General features: G+C 33.4%; 3 protein-coding genes and 1 pseudogene across 3 annotated transcripts; 2 read left to right on the forward strand and 2 right to left on the reverse strand.

Moving 5' to 3' along the window:
* Positions 1–528: 528 nt before the first annotated feature.
* On the forward strand, positions 529–1,419 carry LOC114413119 (PLAT domain-containing protein 3-like). Its single transcript, XM_028377335.1, has 2 exons — positions 529–675; positions 741–1,419. Exons 1-2 carry the CDS (start codon positions 604–606, stop codon positions 1,242–1,244), a joined length of 576 nt encoding a protein of 191 aa, XP_028233136.1. The 5' UTR covers positions 529–603; the 3' UTR covers positions 1,245–1,419.
* A 1,298-nt stretch (positions 1,420–2,717) lies between these two features.
* Positions 2,718–6,128, reverse strand: LOC114413120 (annotated as a pseudogene).
* A 562-nt stretch (positions 6,129–6,690) lies between these two features.
* LOC114413121 (protein SCO1 homolog 2, mitochondrial-like) lies at positions 6,691–9,954 on the reverse strand. The gene is made up of 7 exons (XM_028377336.1): positions 9,855–9,954; positions 9,661–9,736; positions 7,715–7,915; positions 7,540–7,629; positions 7,413–7,454; positions 7,170–7,302; positions 6,691–7,081 (listed from the first exon to the last, which is right to left on the reverse strand). Exons 3-7 carry the CDS (start codon positions 7,737–7,739, stop codon positions 6,973–6,975), a joined length of 399 nt encoding a protein of 132 aa, XP_028233137.1. The 5' UTR covers positions 7,740–7,915; positions 9,661–9,736; positions 9,855–9,954; the 3' UTR covers positions 6,691–6,972.
* Positions 9,955–16,372: 6,418 nt separating this feature from the next.
* Positions 16,373–19,283, forward strand: LOC114413122 (transcription factor mef2A-like). The gene has a single exon (XM_028377337.1). The coding sequence runs from the start codon at positions 17,035–17,037 to the stop codon at positions 18,493–18,495; it is 1,461 nt and encodes a 486-aa protein (XP_028233138.1). The 5' UTR covers positions 16,373–17,034; the 3' UTR covers positions 18,496–19,283.
* Positions 19,284–21,953: the final 2,670 nt, after the last annotated feature.

Below are 21,953 nucleotides of genomic sequence, written 5' to 3' on the forward strand. Positions count from 1 at the left end.
TTTCAATTTATACTAATAACACTTTAATAAAAAATAAAAGATATTTGTTGTCTCAAAACTAATTATAGAATTCATTAAGGGATGATTTGGTTGCGGAGAAGAAGTTACTATTCAAAGGAAATTAATTTAAAAAATAATATAGGTCTCACATTTCTTTCTCTCTATTTTAATTTAAATATTTTTCTTATTTCTGTTTTTTTTTTTCTTTTTCATACAACGAAACCTAGCATAAATCTTGATGTATTCATTTTGTTTTCTAAAACAATATTCAAAGTTAGTTGATGTTAAAAAGTAGGACTAGAATATTAGATGGAAAAAAATAAAATAAAAACGTTGACCGGTTGTTAAAAAATATACGGAGCAAAATAACAAACAAAGACATTAAAGACGAAAAATATATTTGATTGTTTTGATTAGTATGTGTAATTTTGTTAGGTGTCATACGTTAACGACTTGTTTTGGTATAGAAATTTTGCTTAGAATGCGAATCTGATAGTAATTTAATAATTTGATTGAGGAGAATGATGAATCATGTGTCCCTGGCTGGCTGGCTCTATTTATCAGAAGCTATGGCATTGGCCTCATCACCACTTGGATTAAAAAATGGCACCTGCAACACAGAGTCTCTCTCTCCTCCTCCTGTTCTCACTCTGCATCGCCGCAACCGTTAGATCGGTAAGAACTCGCTTTTCTCCTTCTACTAACTCATACTTTTCGCGATCTCATAAAATATAATGCAGAGCGACAGCGACTACGATTGTGTGTACACGGCCTACGTTAGAACCGGTTCGGTGTTGAAGGGGGGAACGGACTCGAAGATCGGGCTGAAGCTGTACGACAAGTACGGCTACTACATCTACATTAAAAACATCGAAGCATGGGGCGGCTTGATGGGCAAGGGCTACAGCTACTTCGAGCGCGGCAACCTCGACATCTTCAGCGGAAGGGGACCCTGTCTTAACGGACCCGTCTGCGCCGTTAACGTTACTTCAGACGGCTCGGGTTCGCATCACGGCTGGTACCTTAACTACGTCCAGGTCACCTCCACTGGGCCCCACCTCTCGTGCGGTCAGGAGCAGTACGAGGTGGAGCAGTGGCTCGCTCTCGACACTTCGCCTTACCTGCTTTGGGCCGTTAGGAACCACTGCCCCTACAGCTTGGATCAGGCCCGCCCCGTTTCGGAGCGACCCGGATCCGGATCCGGATCCGGATCCGCCTTCTCTATTTTGAGTGCACTTGCTTGAGTCGCTGGTGTTTTGTTTTACGTGATTTCAGTGTATTTATTAATATTGAGAAACAGATCCGAATCCTAGCTTGAGTTGTCCCAGATCACCTTAGTACTTGAATAATAATCGGTGATCTGGATGAAAGTACTACTATGCATAATGACTCAATGCTAGTCTACTATTTATTGCTCAACTTTATCTTTTCCAAACTGGTTAAATAATTTATTTGATTTTTATCATAATATTTTTTTTTAAATTTCATTTTGATTTTTTATATTTTAAAAAATAATCCTTTTATCAGTACAAACTTAATGTAATGCCATTAATAAAATAATAATCTTAAAAATAATTTAAATGATGATTTATGATTGAATCAATCACGTTAAACTCGTTGTTCAATGATAAACTGCAATTTTTGTCATCAAGATTACATATAGTGCCGTTGGAAATGATTAGCGAGCAAAATTACGCATAAACGTTCACAAGAGAAACAATGGATATAACTTCATATAAACATGCGTTTGATTTTTTTGTTGAAATTCATAAAACGTTAGATATTAGTACTTTTCTGTTTACATATTCGGGATTTCGCATTAGTGGAAAACAAAACAGTAAACACACTCTAATGAGAACGTGTCTCGAGAGTAAATATAGTTGCCGGTATAATTTATTCATTTACTTAAGTGGCCGAGGTTGTCTAGTGCTACATTGAAGAATACAAGAAACAAGGGAAGTGCCTTTCCCCGGACACTGAAAAAGAAACTTGTATGTGTAAGCACAAGCTGGATTATTATTCAAAAGTTACAAATAAAAATATTTTCTAATAATTTACATGTGAATATATAAAAAGAAATGCTTTAGTGTAAGTTTGTGTAAATATCTTTATTTCATTGTCATTCCAGCATGCCAATTAACAAACCAACCTAAATTTTGGAGTTTTTATCACTGATTTGAAAATCAAATCTGACCGGCCAATTCGATTGAAAACCGGCTACGTGTCTAATCCAATTCATAAAAAACCGGTAAAAACCAATAAATCCATTCGATTAACTAGTTTCGCTTAAAACTCTTTTTTTTTTTTTTTAACTTTCAAAACAACGTTAGTTTAGTTTAAAGAAAATATTATAATTTATGACACTCTTAAGTGAATTTTACTTTATATTATTATCAACTTATGTATATTATGTGTTTTTTTCAATATTATTTGAATATTATATTAAAATATTAAAAAATATATATTTTATTAAAACCAAGTTCACTCACGTTGAACCATTAATTCTTAAATCAATGTCTTGACCAGATCGATTATCCCTCCGGTTTATGTGAAGATTGATTTTTTTAGAATCATGAGTCTAGAAAGTTTTTTAAAAGAGAAAAGAGACTGAAAGATCAAACAAATGCGTACAAGTTCTATTCTTTATTTTTAGAGATGAAATATATTTATTAATATATCTTCTCTTAAATATTTATGTTTGTTTAAAATCATTTTATTTATGGCATAATACGAGATGTTATCAACTATCTCCGACTAATTTAATTTAAACTTCAATCTCAATATAAAATAAGTAAATTTGTACCTTCACTTGATGGATTCAAGTTCAACTTTAGAAATAATTCATTGATACTTTATGCTGCACCTTTCCCTTGTCAACGGGCCCGTAGTGTTCCTCCTCCACAACGTGCTTTATCCTTTTTCTACAAAGGATTTGAGTATTGATCATTGACAACAAGTGTGCTTTTTCTGTCATCCTTGACAAATAGGCACGTTAGGGCCCTTTTTCCTGTTATCACCTTTTTTTGTCACGCTTCATTTTTCATATCTTCACCAAACATGTCTCTAAACTATCTTTATATAAGTCTATTACTTCATTAGTGTTGACCTTCATTCACCTCGCTGTTGGATAAAATGCTCTTGGCCTCCAACAAAGTCCTTCTTAATTCCTCATCCTCCGGTGTCTCTTTAAGCAATATTTCATAGTCTTGTATTGAAGTTTCCCATCTTTTCAACTACATTCATATCATAAACATAATACACAAATTAAGCACATAAAAATGTTAAAAGTGCATTGCATTATGTAAGTAAATAAAGGAACTTTATTTAAGTGTTTTTCTATTTTTACCTTGGCATTACAATCTGCTCTTCTCAGCCTAGCCTTGCTGTAAGATGGATGCAAGCTAAGAGCAGCATTGCAATCTTCCATGGCCTTCTCAAGTTGGCCTGTTTTGGATCTGCATGCAGCTCGGTTGCATAGCAAAACCGAGTTATATGGATCATTCTCTAACCCCTCTCCATAGGCAACACATGCTTCGGAGAATTTGGATGCCTTGAAAAGCTCGTTTCTGTTTGATCGAGCAGCGGCCACAGCTCTAGCCTACCTCATCAGCTTCTTAATCTCATTATTATTTGGATCAAGCCTAGATGCTCGCTGAATTGCAACCAAGGCATCTTCAAATCTGGTATATTATTGTGTGAATAGACAGAGATTAAGAAACATTCTGCTTTTCAATTAGAAACGAAACATTAACCTGCCAGCAGCCAAATGAACCCAAGCCTGAGTCACCAATGTATTTGCATTGCAAATAGGTCCAAAGAACTGGATGCAATGATCCACATCAAAATTAGATCCCTTCAACATTGCTTCTTCTGCATGTTGGTGCCTACGGAGCATCAAAAATGCCTCGGCTTGCAATGCAAATATCTTCAAGTAAAGCCACAATCAGAGTCATATATCAGCATGATTGAAATGCATGTGCGTGTGATCAATCATGGGAAAGATCTTCAGAGTTCAATGTGTAACAGGAGAAATTATTACATGATTCAAGACTACCATATGTCTATGGTCTCAATCAATATTTACATTACATATAACTCAGAAATTATTACATGACTCTAGATCATGTAATAATTTCTCATGTAATAGAGGCTAGTAGCTAACATGTGGGGCAGAATCTGCACCAAATGAAACAGCATAGTTGGTCTCCTTAATCAACTTGTTCCAATCTCCTAGCCTACGTGCCTCGGTGCATTTGTTCAAATGGACCTGAATTTTTTTGACTTTAGCAATCTGGTCTGTGTCAGCCTCTGGTCCTGCTTGTTTATAATGATAAAGAGCCTTATCCATTTCTCCTAATCTGTAGGCAAACAGAAACTACCAATTAGTGACAACACCATTAAGAAAGAAAGAAAAAAAAAATAGAAGAGTTGGAAGGAGTATATTCTGCAATCACCATCTTTTTCTCGTGTGAGGTCACTCATGTTCAAGTTTCCCAATCGGTAATGAGCTCTTTTATAACGAGGCTCTATTTGAATGGCTTCTCTGCATTCAAACACAGCCTCCAGAAGCCTCCCTAGAGCCGTTAATGCTGCACTTCTGTTGCTCCTGTAGGAAGCTTTATTAGGGTGAATTGCAATTGCAGCATCGTAAAGAGCCAATGCGTCTTGAAATCTTCCATTATTATAATCCTCATTGCCCATTATCTTTAACTGTTTGGGGTTCATTCTAGTGGACACGACCCTGAAATAGAGAACCCGGTTGTTCCTTGTTTCCTTTACTTACATTCTCCACCGTTTGGTTTGTGTATCTTCCACTAGCAACAGGGTTCTGAGAATAGGTATTTGTGTTCCCTCCTTGCCTAAGGTTACCTAAATTACCAAACATCATCACGTTGCTAGAAGAAGCACGAACAAGGGAGCTGCTTCCCTTTTGACGATCGGTGATCATGCTTTCAAGTTCACCAGAAATACCAATTGCTTCTTTAGGGACCCTTCTTCCACTGTTGACATAGCCCTCCCTAGGTGACACTTTGGGATGGTTCCTTTGGTGGGTTCGGTTAACAACAGGGTTTGGCATGTGGAGAGGCTTGGAGCCAGAACGAGCTGAAGAGTTATTAGATGAAGCTGTTCCTGAGAAAGTTACATCTTCACAGCCACCTTGATCTTTTTTTTCTGTCAGGGGCGTTTGATGACTTTTCAAAATTGTTGGCATTGTTGTTGTTGTTGGGAGGAGAGCGCCAGAATACTCCATTTATGAAACCACCACAACCACATTTTCTCTGTGGGGAGTTGTTTCCCATGTTCCAATGGTTTGGATTGTTTGTCTTTTTGCTTATGTTAAAGGATGCTTCGTTAAGATGATGATGATAAAGGACTACTATATTTCTAAGGGAGATTAGATTTTAATAGATTGGTTGGCTGGTTGAATCTCTTAGTATACTACATGCCCAGAAATCAGAATTCAAGGAAAATGTCTTCATTTTCCTTACAAATAAAGATTGATTCTATAAAATGATGACTTCAAATAAAGATTGATTCTATAAAATGATGACTATAAAATGGTTGTACAAATAAAGATTGATTCTATAAAATGATGACTTCAAACATCTCCAACCAAACCATGTGAAAATCGAACATTGAAACACAGCACCAACTTCAATCCTAGATCCTGGAGGAACTCCTAGGAAACAAAATTTCTTCCTTTTCTATTTCTTGCAGTTGGAAAGGTCATATGAAATTGCATCACCTAAAGGGGACATAGAGTAATGATACCCAAATGAGTTAATTTTTTTTTTCAGATGCTTGTTTCATTATGGCAGGAACCCAGAGACCCGGTCATGGGAAGGAACCCTCACGATAGATTATGAGTATTAATATTATAGTTATATGTAATTAACTTGCTGCATGGTTTGAGTCGCTACATCGACCCTTAAACAAACTGTAGTGTTTCCATTTTTTAATTGGTATTTTGATAAATCTTTGGAGACGGTGGACAGATTTATTCAGAAAAATATTAACATCATTTGTCAAATAAGTTGGAGAAAAAGCTGAGATAGACACTTAATAGTATTTAAACTTTGGTATACAAGAAAAACAAGAGGAAAGAACATGCGTGATAATGTCAACAAGTAAGATGTATTAAAGATGAAAAGGGGGAAAAATAAGAACTAATATTTTTAAAGTTTTCATTGATAAACAAGGATTGAGACGATGGATTCAAGAAGACATAAAATTTGACTTGTAATCACAAAACTAAAGCTGAAAAGGTAACAAAAACCCTTAAAGAGAGATTAAGAACATTACAGAAAATTATTAGAAGAATTTTCACAATAAAATATCTCTAAAAAATCAGTTCTTAACTGAGTCCAATTACATCACATCCTATAATCCATGCAATTGACTAAACCTAATAGAATAAGAATATAAATGTACAATTTTATATTCTTATTATACATTGTATTACGGGTTAATGAAACTATCTTAACAATACAATTTTATATAAATATTTTAAGATTAAAATGTTGCATAACCATTTAAAATATCACAACTTTATTTTATACTTTTACATAGGATTTAATGGTCAAATTTACATCTATAGTTCTCATGCGATTGTAGTTTTCATAATTAACTAGCTTAAACTTCTAATAGGTGGCATATAAGAAACGAAGTCCAGGAATAGGACTAGCAAACTAAAACCAAAGTGCTTGTTAGATGACGGTGGATGTGAAAACATTCAAGTATAAAACATCCATCTAAGATGTTACCCAAAAACTAAATGGCCGCGAAACTTAAAATGAAGCTCAGATTGCCACTACAATTTTCTGCAAGTCTAGTTGAAAATAAAGCAGAGCTAAATCCAATCCTCTAAAGTAAAACTTAATTCGTCAAATGTAAATGATTCTGTGATCCAATTAGAAGAAAAAGAAAAATAGAAGCGTGGGTAAAAAGTAATATCAGGCTGCATCTAAAGTATTAAGAGGGGTTTCTGTTCAGCTCTTTCCCTATCACTTCTGACAACTCCTCTGCATTATACTCGACACCAAAGCATCTCGTAACCTCCATTTTAGGATTCAGCAAATACCTGATTGTTTTAACACAGTTTATATCCATGTTTAAATGCAACCATACAGAGCTACAGAAGGATGAATAAGGGTAGAACAAGTGCATACATGTTGTGAGAACAGTCAACAAGATAATCACTGCCATCCTCTTCTACCTTTTTAAAGTAAAAACAATATTCTTGAGCCATCTGCCTAATAGCTGCAACAGGTCCAGTTAATCCTATGATTCTTGAGTCAAACTCTGCAACACAACAGAGGGAAAGATAGACAAGAAAAGTTAGTAGGGCAAAGCCAAAAGGGTAGAGCATTTTGGAAAGGTGAACTAAGGAATGGCAATGAGGTAGGACATACCAACTGTGTTGGCACCCCCTACCTCAGCTATCATAAGCACACCTGAATATCAAGCATAAAGCATAATTGACCAAAGCTAAAATTTGAAGTAATTAAAAATGAAGTTTTGCCAGCAAGACAATCTAACCTTTAAGGTAGGCACGAAGTTGTGAGGGCGTATCACGTTGAGGATCAGTGGAAACAAATACTGGTAGAATCTTAAGATTCTGTTTTGATTCTTTATCCAAATAAAATACATAATATTAAGGTTAAGCCAGAGAAAGAAACTTATAACACAGGAAACTGAGATTTAAGTGCCAAACCTAATATATCAATTGCCTTGGCCATAATTTGGACTTGCTCTGGCCCAAAATCGGGGGATGAGGTATAGCCAAAGTAGAGCAGGACCCAATTCCCAAGAAAATTATGTTCTGTAATTGCCTGTTTCTCTGTATTAATTAGTGTAAATGGACCCCCAATTATGGGTCCATTGGCAACATTTCTGAGGCCACCACCCTGATGACCTGATCCAAGAAATAAAGAAATTAGGACAATGGAAATAAAACATACTTTCAAACTTATATTGGGAACACACTAATGTAATCCGATAACTTGCTAAACTTTGATGACTAAACCTGGAAATTGACAACTTCAAAATGAAAATGAAACCATCTCACCCAGAAGTCACAAGTGATTCTATGAATAATCTTGGATAAGAGCAAGGACAAAATTTAGTCGAGTATGTGTAATTCTTACAAAGTATTGACCTGATCAACTCAACTGCAGGATTTACATTTGCAAGTCACAGGTCAGGTTAGACAATAAAATTCCAACCAACGAAGTCATAAAGCAATGGGACTGGGATCTATCCCAAGCTCCAGTTACAAGTCCCAACAATTGCCTACTTTGCAAAACAGAAACCTTTGCAAAGAAGAGATTATACAGTTTTAACACAACAAAAAAAGGATCTTCATTAAGAATTAAGAAGTAGCAAATAATGATGTCATGACCACTTCCTTTATGTATTGGAATAATCTTGTTGCAAAAATGTAACAGATTATATATCCACCCTACATTCTGCTGTAATGATTTGTTCTTGATAATTTACCATATATTCTCATCAAAGCATATGTAGCTCACAGATACATATGAAGAACAAATAGAAACATTTTATCATTGAGACATAAATTAGAACCTTCAGGAAGTGAGTTAGACAAAAAGGGAAGAAACTTGGGCAAAAAAAGAAGTAACTTGGACAAAAAGAAACAAAGTGACTTAGACAAATCTTTTTTGTCGATAACTTCAGACCAATCAATTGAATATTGATTAATTTGTAATTGATCGAACACTACTTGAAAACGGTTATTCTGTTAAGAAATGAAATAGTCCAAATGTTCCTAGAAATTCTTGCTCCCATTGGACCATTTGTATCTATATGCATTAGGATCCCAATTCATGGATCTCTCCATTCGAGAAATAAAAATAAGAGGATCGAACCATTTCTTTTGACTCTTTTTCAAATTGGATTCATCAACAAAAAGAAACCGAGTTGGATTAAACTAAGAGGAACTGAGCATCTAGTCAAATGTGTTTGTCTGGCAATTAAGCAAAGACTCTCCCCAAATACATATACACATTCACATGCCTAATCATTAAATGACACTAATAGTGACTTGATAGATTTGGTACAATGCTGCGATAAAAAACTTAATGATATAAGTAAATAACTAAGCAAAAAATGAGCAAAAGGTGCATAGCTCGTCTTTTTTAGACACTCTGATGTTACTCATCGTATGTCATGTCAAAATTGACCGTGGAAAGTTTCCCATCTGCAAAATGCTTGCATGTTCATAAATTGCATCAACGGATTTAACAGAGTGCCATAAAGCCAAGACCATCAGGTCATATTTCCAAAATTAATTCTAACATATACTTAGACCCTTACTCCAAAGTTCATGAAACACCACTGAAATTTTATAACCAGTATGCCAGATTACTGATATACTTAGACCCTCTGACCTCCTTTATCATAACCATATTTGACACTATCAATCAGAAACCTGTAAGAATGCCCTTTCGGTGTAAACTAGACTCAAGAAAACATGCCTAGCAACAAAATATAAGAAAGGAATAACATCTAATTTTTCTCATGATGAAAGGGCATAATAATTAAAGAAGGGTACAGATAAAAACAAACACTTGTCACCAAATAATTGAACTCCGAACTCTTCAAAGCAGATATCAATTGAGAATACCAGATTGCAAATACCTTTGGGAACCGCTCTCCTCTCATCATTGTAGTGAAAAAAAGCTGCAAGCCCGGCAAATCCTAGAACAGCAGCTGGCTGCAGTTAAATGGAATGAAACACAGAATTCAATCTACTTGAAATGAGGTAAACAATCACGCTGAAGTTGAATAGCAATGCAACAATAAGAGACAAAAAGTGGAGTAAGGGAACACACAACAACATAGGCACCCCATGGGCCGCAGCAGTGGAGCGATGCTGGGAAGAAAACAGCATAAACCAATGTGCAGAAAAAAAAACCCACAACGGAAATACAATTTCACATGTGCTATAGGATGAGTAACACAACAAAGTCAAATTTTTGTTGTACCATGAAGAGCGAAAGTAAAATAATAGAACGAAATTATCATTTCGTTATGTTATTTGAGGGTGAAATCAAATAACAAAAACGGAAATAAGATTCTGTTGATTTCTCAAGGGGCAATTGCAGGATACGACTAAAGTGTGCACCCATGTGGGTAGTGCCATTAGCAATACCCATTGGACATTGAGAGTGCTGTTTTGTTGGCCCAAGATGCTTCGGCTTATTTTATTATTCTCATTATTTTTTGTTGCATATCTTGCATTGGGCTCAGCTATGGAATGATCCAATTCTAGCAATTAAGAGCAATTTATTTATTTCAAGTTAGAAAATAAAATAGTAAGAAAAGCGGACAAAATTGGGTGTTTACATATGTGTATGTATTTAAAATTAATTTGATAGTCTTATTAGAATTATAATATATATACAAAAATATATATTTTTTATATTAATGAGATTGTCTTTTAATACAATACTATTATTATATATGTATAATTAATATTTATACTAAGCATTTATTTTTCTTTAAACAAAGATTACACTCATGAGAGTAAACCTTACAAATAACTTTTTCCTCCTTAATATATGACATAGTTATTGTATTGATTCTAACAAAAGAATTGATCGTTAAACTTGTACATTAATAAATATTATATATTTATCCATTGATTTAATGAAAACAGTTGTGCATATTATTAGCGTAGATCATACTACTAGTATAAACATATAATAACCGCATTAGAAAATTAATTTTCTCTAAAGGACTATTTTTTTTGTCAGAAAATAACGTTTTACTTACATAAAAGGAAAAAAAAAACATTTTTTAGTGCTACACATTAAAACTACCATGACCATAACCAAATGGTTGGACCACAGACCCCACCACACCCACTACATAGACTTGTAATGTGGCTTTGGTCTTTCAGTTTCCACCACTTAACTTTCTTTTTATATTTCTGTCAATTACAATTTATTATCTAACACTAAAATTTCCAAAAATCTCGAGTGCCTCCTTAATACAGCAAGCGTTTGAATCAAATAAATTGAGAATAGTTTAACGTACCCCAAAAGAAAGGGCTGATAAGGTTAACGGGAAGGAGAAAAAAAGAATAAGGAAAATTGTTAGGTGGCATTGGACTTGTCAAAATGGCGACTGGTATCAACTGCTTCAAATTTCAGTCGTATTCCCAAATTGAAAATTATATATATTTATCTATTCATATCACTATCTTCATATCAAATCTATAAATCAAGAAAATGGCTGTTACCTCTCGTGCATCATCATCATTAAGGTATCTCTTCCACCATCCCCGGCACTGGAGGGAGAGGGTCTCACTTGTACTCTTATTTTTTTTTTTTTTAATTTGTGTGTGTGTTTTCGAATTTTACGACTTTACCAAAATGAATATACCAACACTTTTAAATGCACTTTCATCATGCACTAATTAAAAATTTTAGAATATACCTTTTGAATTTTAGAAAATTTTAAGCGAAGAAAGTAATTTATAAGAGAATTTGAATTTCTGTAATTTAGAATTCATTATTTAGATGATTTTTATAAAAAATTTAAAATTTTAGAATTTTAAAACAGAATTTTAAACAATTAAAAATTTAAAATTTTAATTGATGAGAAATTAAAATTCTCTTCTTACATCTTTCTTTAACAAACAATTAACAATATCAATTAAGAAAATATTAATCGGATGTGAGCACAGAGGAACACGTATTAACACACTAATTATATCTTTTCTTTTTTTTCATCCTCATAATTTTAATTTTTTTATCCAAACACAAAATTTTGAAAATAAAAAAATTTCAATTGAAGTATTTGAAATTTTTTAAATTTAATTTTTTTTTAAATTTTAAATTACTCCATCCAAACACACTCTTAGAGATAAAACACTCTCTTAGAGATAAAAGAACTTAAGGATCACACAAAACTCAACCGTTAAGAACCCTCTCGGCTATTGTTTTTACGAGAACACATGCGATTAGATTAATATTCATGCAATGCATTCTCTAAGAAGGTTTTGTTCCCTCAGAAATATTTGTTGATTTTCTTAATCTCAATATATATAGATTATGGCATTACATATGACAAACATATAAATAGATTCCACAACCCAAAGTATTTTAAATTTCTAGCTCGTACGGCTGTGTTTTTTTTTCTTCTTAATGAAGATGAAACCGTGGGTTTGTAAGTTGACACTTTGCTTAAATTTTGTTTTTCTAAGTTTATTGATCATTCAGCTTGCCTGTGAATGTGCAAGTTACAACTGATCGAGTGACTTATAACAGTAATGTTAATTGCTATTGTTAATTTTAAATGCAATTAATAAGTTTTTTTAAAAAAATTAAACTGCAAAACAATACTAAAAAAATTAGAAAAAGATATAGTTAGTGCTGTCTAATCACGTGTTTGAAGCATCTTAAATTTCAAATTGTTTCCGTGGTTAGGTTAGGTACGTAAAAGCATATCATATATTAATAAGGAAATTTGGCTTGATCTCTAAATATCTGTGGTGTGCATCACCTGTGACAAAGTTTCCTTCTCGGGAACAAAGCGAAAACAAAATTGAACAAAAACAAACGAAGAAATTCAAGTGAGGAAATTGAAAAATGATCTTCCATACATAATATATATGATAATATTTAATTTCAAATAGTAGTACGGGAATATTCGAATAGTTGCATTATCGCCTCGTATGGTTGTTCTACGTACCTTTCTACATTCGTCCAATTTGGCTTTAGCAGTTTACGTACAGCATGGTCGCACCTTAGAAAACAACACAAAATAAATAAACATAAAAAATTGACCAAATATTTGTTTCTTCTTCTTTTCTTTCTTGGGGGATTACTTTTCAAATTTTCTTAACCTTTGATTAGTCTCGTTTTTCTCATCCATCATCCTCACACACATACATATGTTTTTCAGCTATTCTGGTATCCATCTATTTAGTTGTTTTGATTGATTGTTGACAGATGGTGGAAAATAATAGCCACCGAAAAGGGGATGAGAGGCAAGAAAATATTCGCCTACGTCTTGCTAAAAATTAAACAGTGAAAAGGCATGGCGATTTGGGGAATATATCGGGGTAATTCGAATGTCATTTCTCTCTCCCTTTAATCAATTTTTTACTCACCATCATGCACTAATTAAAGCTATATAGAATCCCCGTTATATCATTTCTTTTATGATATATTATCATTGTATAATTTATACATCGTTCAATATGTGGACCGAATTGTTCTTACCAGCAGATAGTGATTTTAAATTTAAGTCTTTTGCCTTAAATACAAAAAAAAAAATAACTTTCTAAAAATATAGTACCAATTAATTAGAAATTCTTAAATTAAAAATCAATTCATGAATATATAATAATATAAAACAATTTATTGCTATGTTATATAGCATATTAATAAAAAAATTATATTATTATAATTAAATTCATTAAAAATGGTATATAAAAGATTCAATACTGTAACTTTACATATGTCATCATTGATTTAGTTATTTATATTTATAGTTTATATTGTCAATCCGTTCTAATTAAATTTATTAAGATTTAATAATTCAATTTTACATATTTCTTCATCAGTTTTATTATTTTATATTCGTGGTTTATTAACTGATGACAATCGAATGTATTGTGTACATGAAATTGGTAAATAAATGTGTTTTCTTTTTCTTTTTCATAGGAGTGTTTTCGGATTAATTTTTAGGTTATGAATAACTTTTTAAGGAAATTGATGAATTATATATGTACTGAAGTTGGTATATATAAATGTATTTTCTTACCATACTAACTTAGTTAGCTAGTGTCGCATGACTAGCACAAATAATAAATTTATATTTTATAATTATAGGAATAATTTTTTAATATTATTTTGAATTTTTAATATACTATTAATTATTTAATTTAAATTTTAATAAAAATATGTTAGTTGATACGTCAATAAATACTATATTTTTATATACAAATATGTTCCAAAAATTACTATTATTAAGGGTTTTATCCTTATTAACAATTAAAATAATCAGTTATAGAATTTAAAATCATTAATTATAATTACTATTATTATAATTACATCTAATAATATGTCCTTGGTATATAAATATATTTTCTTATAATATTTTATATCAAAATTAAATACATTTTACGTAAGTTTAGGAAAACATCACCATCACACGCATGCATCAACGCCATTCAACGGGCACGGTATTATTTGTTTGATAGAGGAGAAAGGAGAAAATAGAGAAAAAATAAGATGAACTCAGTGGGTCTTACACATGCATATTTTTTACATTTTATTTTAATTTAAATATATATTTTATTTGCATTCTCAACCAAACACAATATTAAGTTTGTTTTTCCTTCTATTTCATTAGAAGAGATGGGTGATAAATATGTTCATCAGGGATCAACAAGCGAATCGAACGGCCAGCATCATCATCAGACAACAATGGGTATGTCCACGACTCCAATTGCTGTCCATTTGACAATAATGTACATTAGATTAGAGGTCCCATCAATATCATTTCCAAAACCTTTCTTAGATTCATCGCTTGGTGACATATCCAGTAATACAAATTAAACTAGTTACATGTTCAAGCAACATAAACCAGACATACTTAGTTCTGCAGTTTGGGGGCAGATTAATGCATATTTATACTCAAACCCATCTACAGTTCTATTTGTAATTCTTTTGGACCTTTGGAGCCATGTGTAGTGCATCAATATTGTTGTTGAAAAATACTTTTGGGGAAGGAAACTGCACAATCTCGGTATCTAACACAATACTAAATTAAAGCAAAAAGAATAAAGAAGAAAATAAAATAGAAGTAGCGTAGTATGACCGTATGGCATCTGCTTTATATACTTACGGTTCTTACTTCTTTCATATTGGACTAATCATAGTGATAGAATATAAGATAATCCCATTGATGTGGCTCTGTGGCAGCATTCGATTTCACAACTTCCTGAAAGTTTAATTACAATAATTAATTTTGATAAAAATATTGAATTTTAAATTTTAGATAAAAAGGACGATTAGTAGGCCCATGTTGTCCCCGTTAAGGAAAACCAAGTATACATACACACACGGTGACGCACATATTGCCATATTGGGCCTTATTTACATACATTATTACCGAGATAAAAACTGCTATACGATGTATATGACCAGGAATTATCACAATTTTTTCTCAGTAAAGACATGGATAAACTATCATATTATAAAGTTAAGATGAAATCCCAACCTAAGTTTTAGATGACAGGTGAAACAATTAGCACGAAAAGGGATTTAAATTGTTGTAGGCAGGGAATCGATCACAAACATATTATATGTACAACCTAATAAACTTTAGAAATCTAGTGTACATGTTTTTGCTTAATAGACTTGGTATTGTTCGGGGCAAACGTAGGTACGCAGAGCATATATAGGTATATCGCAAAGTTAAAAAAGGGTATAAATATTTCACACGTAGAAACTATACGGACATCTATGTACACTATGAACCAAGTTGATTATTTTGAGGATTATTTGATGGTCATTTGATTGTTGAACAGCTTCCCCTTCCCAAAATCACACTCACAAAAGAAAAGAAAAAAAAAAGGGAATACTTTTGTTGATTTTGTTTACAAGTTTCGTTGGTTGGAACCAACATGCATGTTGTTGAACTGATTCACCCATCTATCGTTTGAGAACCTGGTAATAAAATTGGAATTATTTTTACCCACGCATATGCTTCTTAATTGGTGGTATTGGCAACTAACACAGACGAATCATAAGAAGAAGAAGAAAGAGTTAACATGAAAAAATAAAGTAAAATTACTAAAATATAAGATATTAGGTATACTTGATAAATATCATGATTTATCTTCTACGTCTTTTAGCAGAAGAAGGCTGTGGAAGATTCTCTCAGATTTTCAGATTTTCCCCCTATAAAAAATTTATAATCACAATTTCTGACTGGGTCAAAGCTACTGGAAAAAAATAAGTCACATTTCTTCATTTTTTTAATAATGAATATCAATAAAAAAAGACATAAAAATTGTTTCTTGTATTTACCAATATGGACGTATTTTTAGTGGTTTCTTGGCGCAATTTGGAAAGCCAAATATTGTTGATCTCTTACCTTTATGTAATTCAACAACCATCACTCTAATATGGTTGCTTGCACATCTCATTATTCCGCAAAATGTAAGATATGAACAGTAAGACAATAACGTTCTCAATAAATAATATATAACCTTTTCAACTCTTCTATATTATGTCTTTCCTCCATATTTCAGTCTCTAAATCAAAACCACAAATCTCACATACTTTGACATGTTGACCACTAAGAGCCTGCCATCACAAAGCCTCTCTCTTAATTCCTATAGCTACCCCACTCCGATATTTTGCTGGTGAAACCACATATCTACCAGAATTGAAGCAGCCTCTCTCTCTTTTTATAGGAGAAAAAGGCTAGAGAACTATCCTTTTCTTTTTCCTTCTCTCTCTTCCTTTTCTCTTTCACTTGAAACCCTAATACTTCATCCTTTTTAAAATCTGTAGTAGTAAAGTAATCCAAAACCCAGGACAAAGAAAGAGGCAAGAGACATAGCAAAGACTTCTCCTACCCTCCCAAGTCCTAAACAAAGTAACTTGTATTCACAACTTCTCTGCACCAAGTATATTAAATGCATGATCATCCGTGGGCTGTTTATTCCCTTGTTTACGTAACACTACCCTTTTGCACAAACACAGATTAAGTAAAAGTGATCCAAGCACTGTGTCTGTGTGGCAGTTGCAGTCTCGCAGAGAGCCCTTAAAGACGTGGGTGGAAGGAAGCACTTTCTCAAGAAAACTAGCTTGTCTTTCCACAACCAGAAAAAAACTCTCACTCTCTCTCTCTCTCTCTCTTGTCTCGCTCCCATACCTCATTCTGTAGCTACCACAGCACCTTCTTAAATGCACACTTGTTGTATGTGCAAGTAATCAGAATCTCTCTTCACTTTGTCTCCCTCACGTCTTTCCATTTTCTGCTCTCATGGATTCGGCCAACACTAGCGGGAGCTTGCAATCCTCAAGCGGCGCCGATGAAGAGTACGATTCACGCGCCGAATCATCACCACTCTCTGCGTTCTTAACCAACCAACCACAACCACCACCACCAAGCCAAGTTGTTCGCTTTATTCTACCATCACAACAACAACAGCACCATCACCAAAACACCCACATGTTCGACCCTTTATCAAACTACTTGGATCCCATCACACAAAGTTCAACATCACTATTAAACCTTGACGTGATGTGGTCCAAAACAGGTAGATCCGAATCAAACCAAACCGATCTTGTTGGGTTGATACCTTGTTCATCATCCTCAGTACCCTCGCCACATAACGAAGCTTTTGTGTCAAGTCAAACACGAGGGAACAATAGTGGTGCTTTTCCTACCTTGCCTCCAGAAAGTGGTTCCCGCGGACTAATGCTTTCAGTGTCAGCCGCCAACAATGATCAGATTCAAACCCACAACAACAACAACAACTGCAACGTGGTTCGAAACCCGAAGAAACGGTCAAGAGCTTCTAGGCGTGCACCTACCACTGTGCTAACCACAGACACCACCAATTTCCGAGCCATGGTTCAGGAATTCACTGGCATCCCAGCACCACCCTTCACATCCTCGTCTTTCCCGAGAACAAGGTTGGATCTCTTTGCTTCCACCGCAACACCAACTTTGAGATCCAACGTTAACGTTAACCCTTTCGACCCTCCAACACAACCTCCTTACCTTCTTCGCCCCTTTGCACAAAAACTCCAACTTCGAAGTCTTCACCCGTTTCCTCCCTCCTTTTCCAACACTTTACTACCACCTTCAACTAACTCTCCTACTAATTCAACTTCCATTAACTACCACCAACAACAACAACAACTATCTGAGCATTTCGGCCTTGCGAAACAGCCTTTCAACTTTAACAACACCACCCCAGACACTAGTACTCTTGAGGCATATCATCATCCCAAGTACACTCTTGGTAACTCTTCTTCTGTTCTTGTCTCCAGAACACAACAACAACACTCCTTGGAAATTCCGCCGAATCTCAAAATGGGGTTGTATGAGGAACTGGAACTGAGACACGACCATGTTAACACCGACCTCGGATGTCTTCATCAGAACATGGTTTCGTCAACATCAGTTGGAGTGGGAGCATTGTCAAGTGACAACAACAACAACTTGAGTAATGCTACTAATTCTTCAACGGAATGGGCCCAGAGAACGGGCACCATTACCAACAATGATTGCGATCACGGAAGAGGAGGAGGAGCTCTCAGTGGCACTGTTAACTACAACGACATTGGGGAGGGAGCTGTAGTCACTAATGGCAAAGTACACTACTCAGCTTCTTCATCGGATTTTCATGGAGAGAAGGGACCAGACTTCACTGTAACTACTGCAGCCAGAACTCAAGGTATGGTGGAATCCTGGATTAATTGTTCTTCTGATTAAAGCATATGGGCCAGCAAACAGAATAAGAAGAAGAAAAAAACGATTGATGTTTATGATTTCATAAAGTTTAAAGCAATTAATGGTGCTATATGCTAGTATAATTCTAATGCATGAAAGACAGAATCTTATTTGGTATCCTCAGCTTAACTATGACCATCGAATTAATTAATTAAACACTATTTTTCATATATTTCTTTTTTCTTTTCATTGTGTTTTGGTTCCCCTCAAATTATGTGTAAATAAGTAGCAGCTAATTAACTTCTCTCTCTCTCTCAATTATTGTTTTCCCCTCAAATTATCTTGAGTTGTGCTTTTAATAATATATATAAAAGGATCCTGGTGGTTTCAAAGTGTTTATCATATCACTTTATGTATTTTGTGTCTTTACTATGTCAATTGGAGTTAGATTATAATATATGGATCTTGGTTTTGACTTGGGAGAGTTTAAGAGAAATACTACTATTGTATAATCTTTTGCGTTGATTGAACAGGATTAAAAAAACAGAATGTGTGTGTCTCCCTCTCTCTTCTTGTTTTTGAACGCCTTCAATTCATTTGGCATCTTATGTACATTCTGCAGTGTAAAGATCTTCTTCTCTCTCTCTTTTCAGTCTTTAATTTAACGCCGATTATAAAGTTGTGGGTTCTAGGAGTAATTGGTGGCGACATTTGGGGAATTCTTAGCCGCCGCATTCTTGTTTTATCGAAATCAAAGACATCTTCATATGTTTCCAACTTTTCAAGATTATGACAATAACATATAAAAACACATTACACATGGGCATGTATCCATGGGTCCATACATTCCCGTCTTCCACTTATTGTTGTTTTTAAATTTAAAACAAAAGAAATTCAATTATTGACGCAAACATTTCACGCCTGTGCATTTTAACGGCTAAATCATTTTTCTTTTGTCGATCATCTTCTTTTTTCAGAATTTAGGAATAGTCATGTTAGAGGCTTATCTTATATGTGTACGTCATCACTCAAAATTGGCTCACATAGTTTACACTGGCGAAGATGTAGCCATGATGTGTAATAATAAGATTTCAATAGTAGTGACCAGTTGAGCCAATTATCTTGGTACGTATGTATATATAAAATCATTATACACTGAAAAAATGGAAAAGGAAAAAGTGTCTGTCTGATTTGAATCATGAAATTATCTCTCCACTACTTTTTATTTTAATTTCGTACAAAATTATTGTTTTTATTTTCTCTGAAGAGAAAATAAAGAAAGTGTTATGGGGGCATGCATGTTCTATTAGGTCATAAATATATGTTTTAATCACATTTTAATCTAAAATCTCAATACTTCATCTCAAACTTGTATTTCAATAAATTCATACATGACATCTTCAAATAATATACCCGACGCCGATACCAAAACTATTTGGAAGTCTTTATGGTTCATGGCACTTTGCTGGTGTGTTTTGTTTGTGTGAATAGGAACTCCGTACTACAATACAACAGTATAAGAATTTTTTATTTATGAAAATTAAAATAATGCAAATTTGGTATCAAATCTGAAGAAACACGATTGCGGCTAAATGTCCTGGTGTATCAATTAATATATGGTCCTTCTAGTCCTGTACCCCGAGCCAGATTAGGACAATGGAAAATTCCAATTCAATTAATCTGAATTTTTATGACAGTATTTGCTATGTCTATACGACTAAAATCAAATAATTTAAGTGTTCCGCATAGACAACAATTTTTTACATTTTGTTGCTTTTATGTGTACGGTTAGTCAAGGAAACGCGGGAAAAAGTAAAAGAGAGCAAAAGGAATTACAAAGGGATAGGATCACTGAGGAATAGTATATCTTACAATTGATAAATTATTGGAGTGCGCAATCACCTTTTGTTGGAGTGGGAAATTTTTTAGGTGATTCAAGATATATTATTATTAGTTGTTTCTTGTAAACTGAAAAAATTTGAGTATATATATGTAAATATTTGACATTATCATCATGCTTTAGTTTGCTAGCCTGCGTTATCTGTGTATTGAATAATTTTTATTAAGATTTTTAAAATATTTATTTAAACGAAAAATTCGATTTTTATACCATTCATTTTCTTTAAATTTCAAGTTCACATAATTATACTTTATCATTTCACTTTGTTTTAGCCTATGATATATTATTTAAAATATAAATAGCTACTATTTTTTACAAATGATAATTACAATAACATCACATGATTCAGTGAATGAATTGATAAAATTTATTTAGGATACAATATTACCAAATATATCATTTTATTAAGTTTGATACAATTGATGTCATTTTATTTTTATCTTAATTTAATAACAATACTGTCATTATTGTATTAAATACTCTATAAAATATAGATTTTTATATTTATTTGCTTATTTTAAATTTTAAATATCTTAACCTACCAAAAAGGCTTAGGAAATTTAACTACAGAATGGACATTTAGATATACTCTTAATGCTAAGTCCAAATAAAAAGACATGTGTTAAATAAATAATTTAAACCTTAAATTTAAGATCAACTCAAATTAAATCTACAATAAAACCTAATTTAACCTAGTATATTTCCACCGTTATTTCCAAGGGCTGCTTCCCATGTGTGTTGCCGATGCAGGCACGTCCAGATCTGAATGCTTTAATGAAGTATGGTGGGATCTAATTATGCGGTTCTAATTACATAATAATTAAACTGATTACCTAGTGGCTATATCTAAAGGAAAAATTGGCAATATCGAATTAACTAGTATATATGCCGCAATGAAGTATAATATAAGGTTCAATTAACATACCTAATTTATTACCAAAAAATAATAATTTACCTAATTTCTGAAGTACTTGCCCAAAAGGGAACCGTAGGATTATAATTGACTATTTATTCACTTGCCGATTTAAATTGTGATAATAAAACCCAATAAAGGAAAGGAGAAAATGACATCAGCTTCAAGCACTTCTGAGCTGGAATGGTTATAATTTAATTTGTCAAAGTGGTTTGTCTTTTGCATGAAATGTCCGGGGATACAGTCCACTCCAAAACTTAAAAATCTTTTTGATTTCATTCATTTATAGATCATGATCTTTTTTCATCTCACTTTTGTATTTAAAATTGCTAGAAGGATGAGAGGGAGATACACATGTGTATGAATTTCAAAAGTTTTTGAATATTATTTTTTGTAAAGAAAGACATGCTCATGAATCACAAAAAAATATCATAGGGGGTACTTTCCAAAAGATAAGCAGTTTTCACATTAATTACTTTTACAAACTAGTAAAGATTATAGTGTAACAAATATGAAATAAAATTGAAATGATTACAAGTGTGGGATTTTGGGAGATTTGTTAGGAGAAGGCTTCCGTGAAAATGGATGCCTCTATCTTTGACATTTCATTGAACATGATGCATGGTGGCCCATTGCCAGTGAACAAGGCTTCGCTTTTTTGCACTTTAACAGTGATGGCTTTATGCC

Source organism: Glycine soja, chromosome 5 (assembly GCF_004193775.1).
Source record: "Glycine soja cultivar W05 chromosome 5, ASM419377v2, whole genome shotgun sequence".
Classification (NCBI taxonomy): Eukaryota; Viridiplantae; Streptophyta; class Magnoliopsida; order Fabales; family Fabaceae; genus Glycine; species Glycine soja.

What these genes read in the sequence shown, in the direction of transcription:
- LOC114413119 (XM_028377335.1), top strand. Translation starts at nt 604, where the DNA reads ATGGCACCTGCAACACAGAGTCTCTCTCTCCTCCTCCTGTTCTCACTC. An exon ending in TCGCCGCAACCGTTAGATCG is followed by an intron (nt 676 to 740) that starts GTAAGAACTCGC and finishes AATATAATGCAG; the next exon opens with AGCGACAGCGACTACGATTG.
- LOC114413121 (XM_028377336.1), bottom strand. Translation starts at nt 7,739, where the DNA reads ATGGCCAAGGCAATTGATATATTAG. An exon ending in ACTTCGTGCCTACCTTAAAG is followed by an intron (nt 7,455 to 7,539) that starts GTTAGATTGTCT and finishes CTTGATATTCAG; the next exon opens with GTGTGCTTATGATAGCTGAG. An exon ending in AGGGGGTGCCAACACAGTTG is followed by an intron (nt 7,303 to 7,412) that starts GTATGTCCTACC and finishes GTTGTGTTGCAG; the next exon opens with AGTTTGACTCAAGAATCATA.
- LOC114413122 (XM_028377337.1), top strand. Translation starts at nt 17,035, where the DNA reads ATGGATTCGGCCAACACTAGCGGGAGCTTGCAATCCTCAAGCGGCGCC.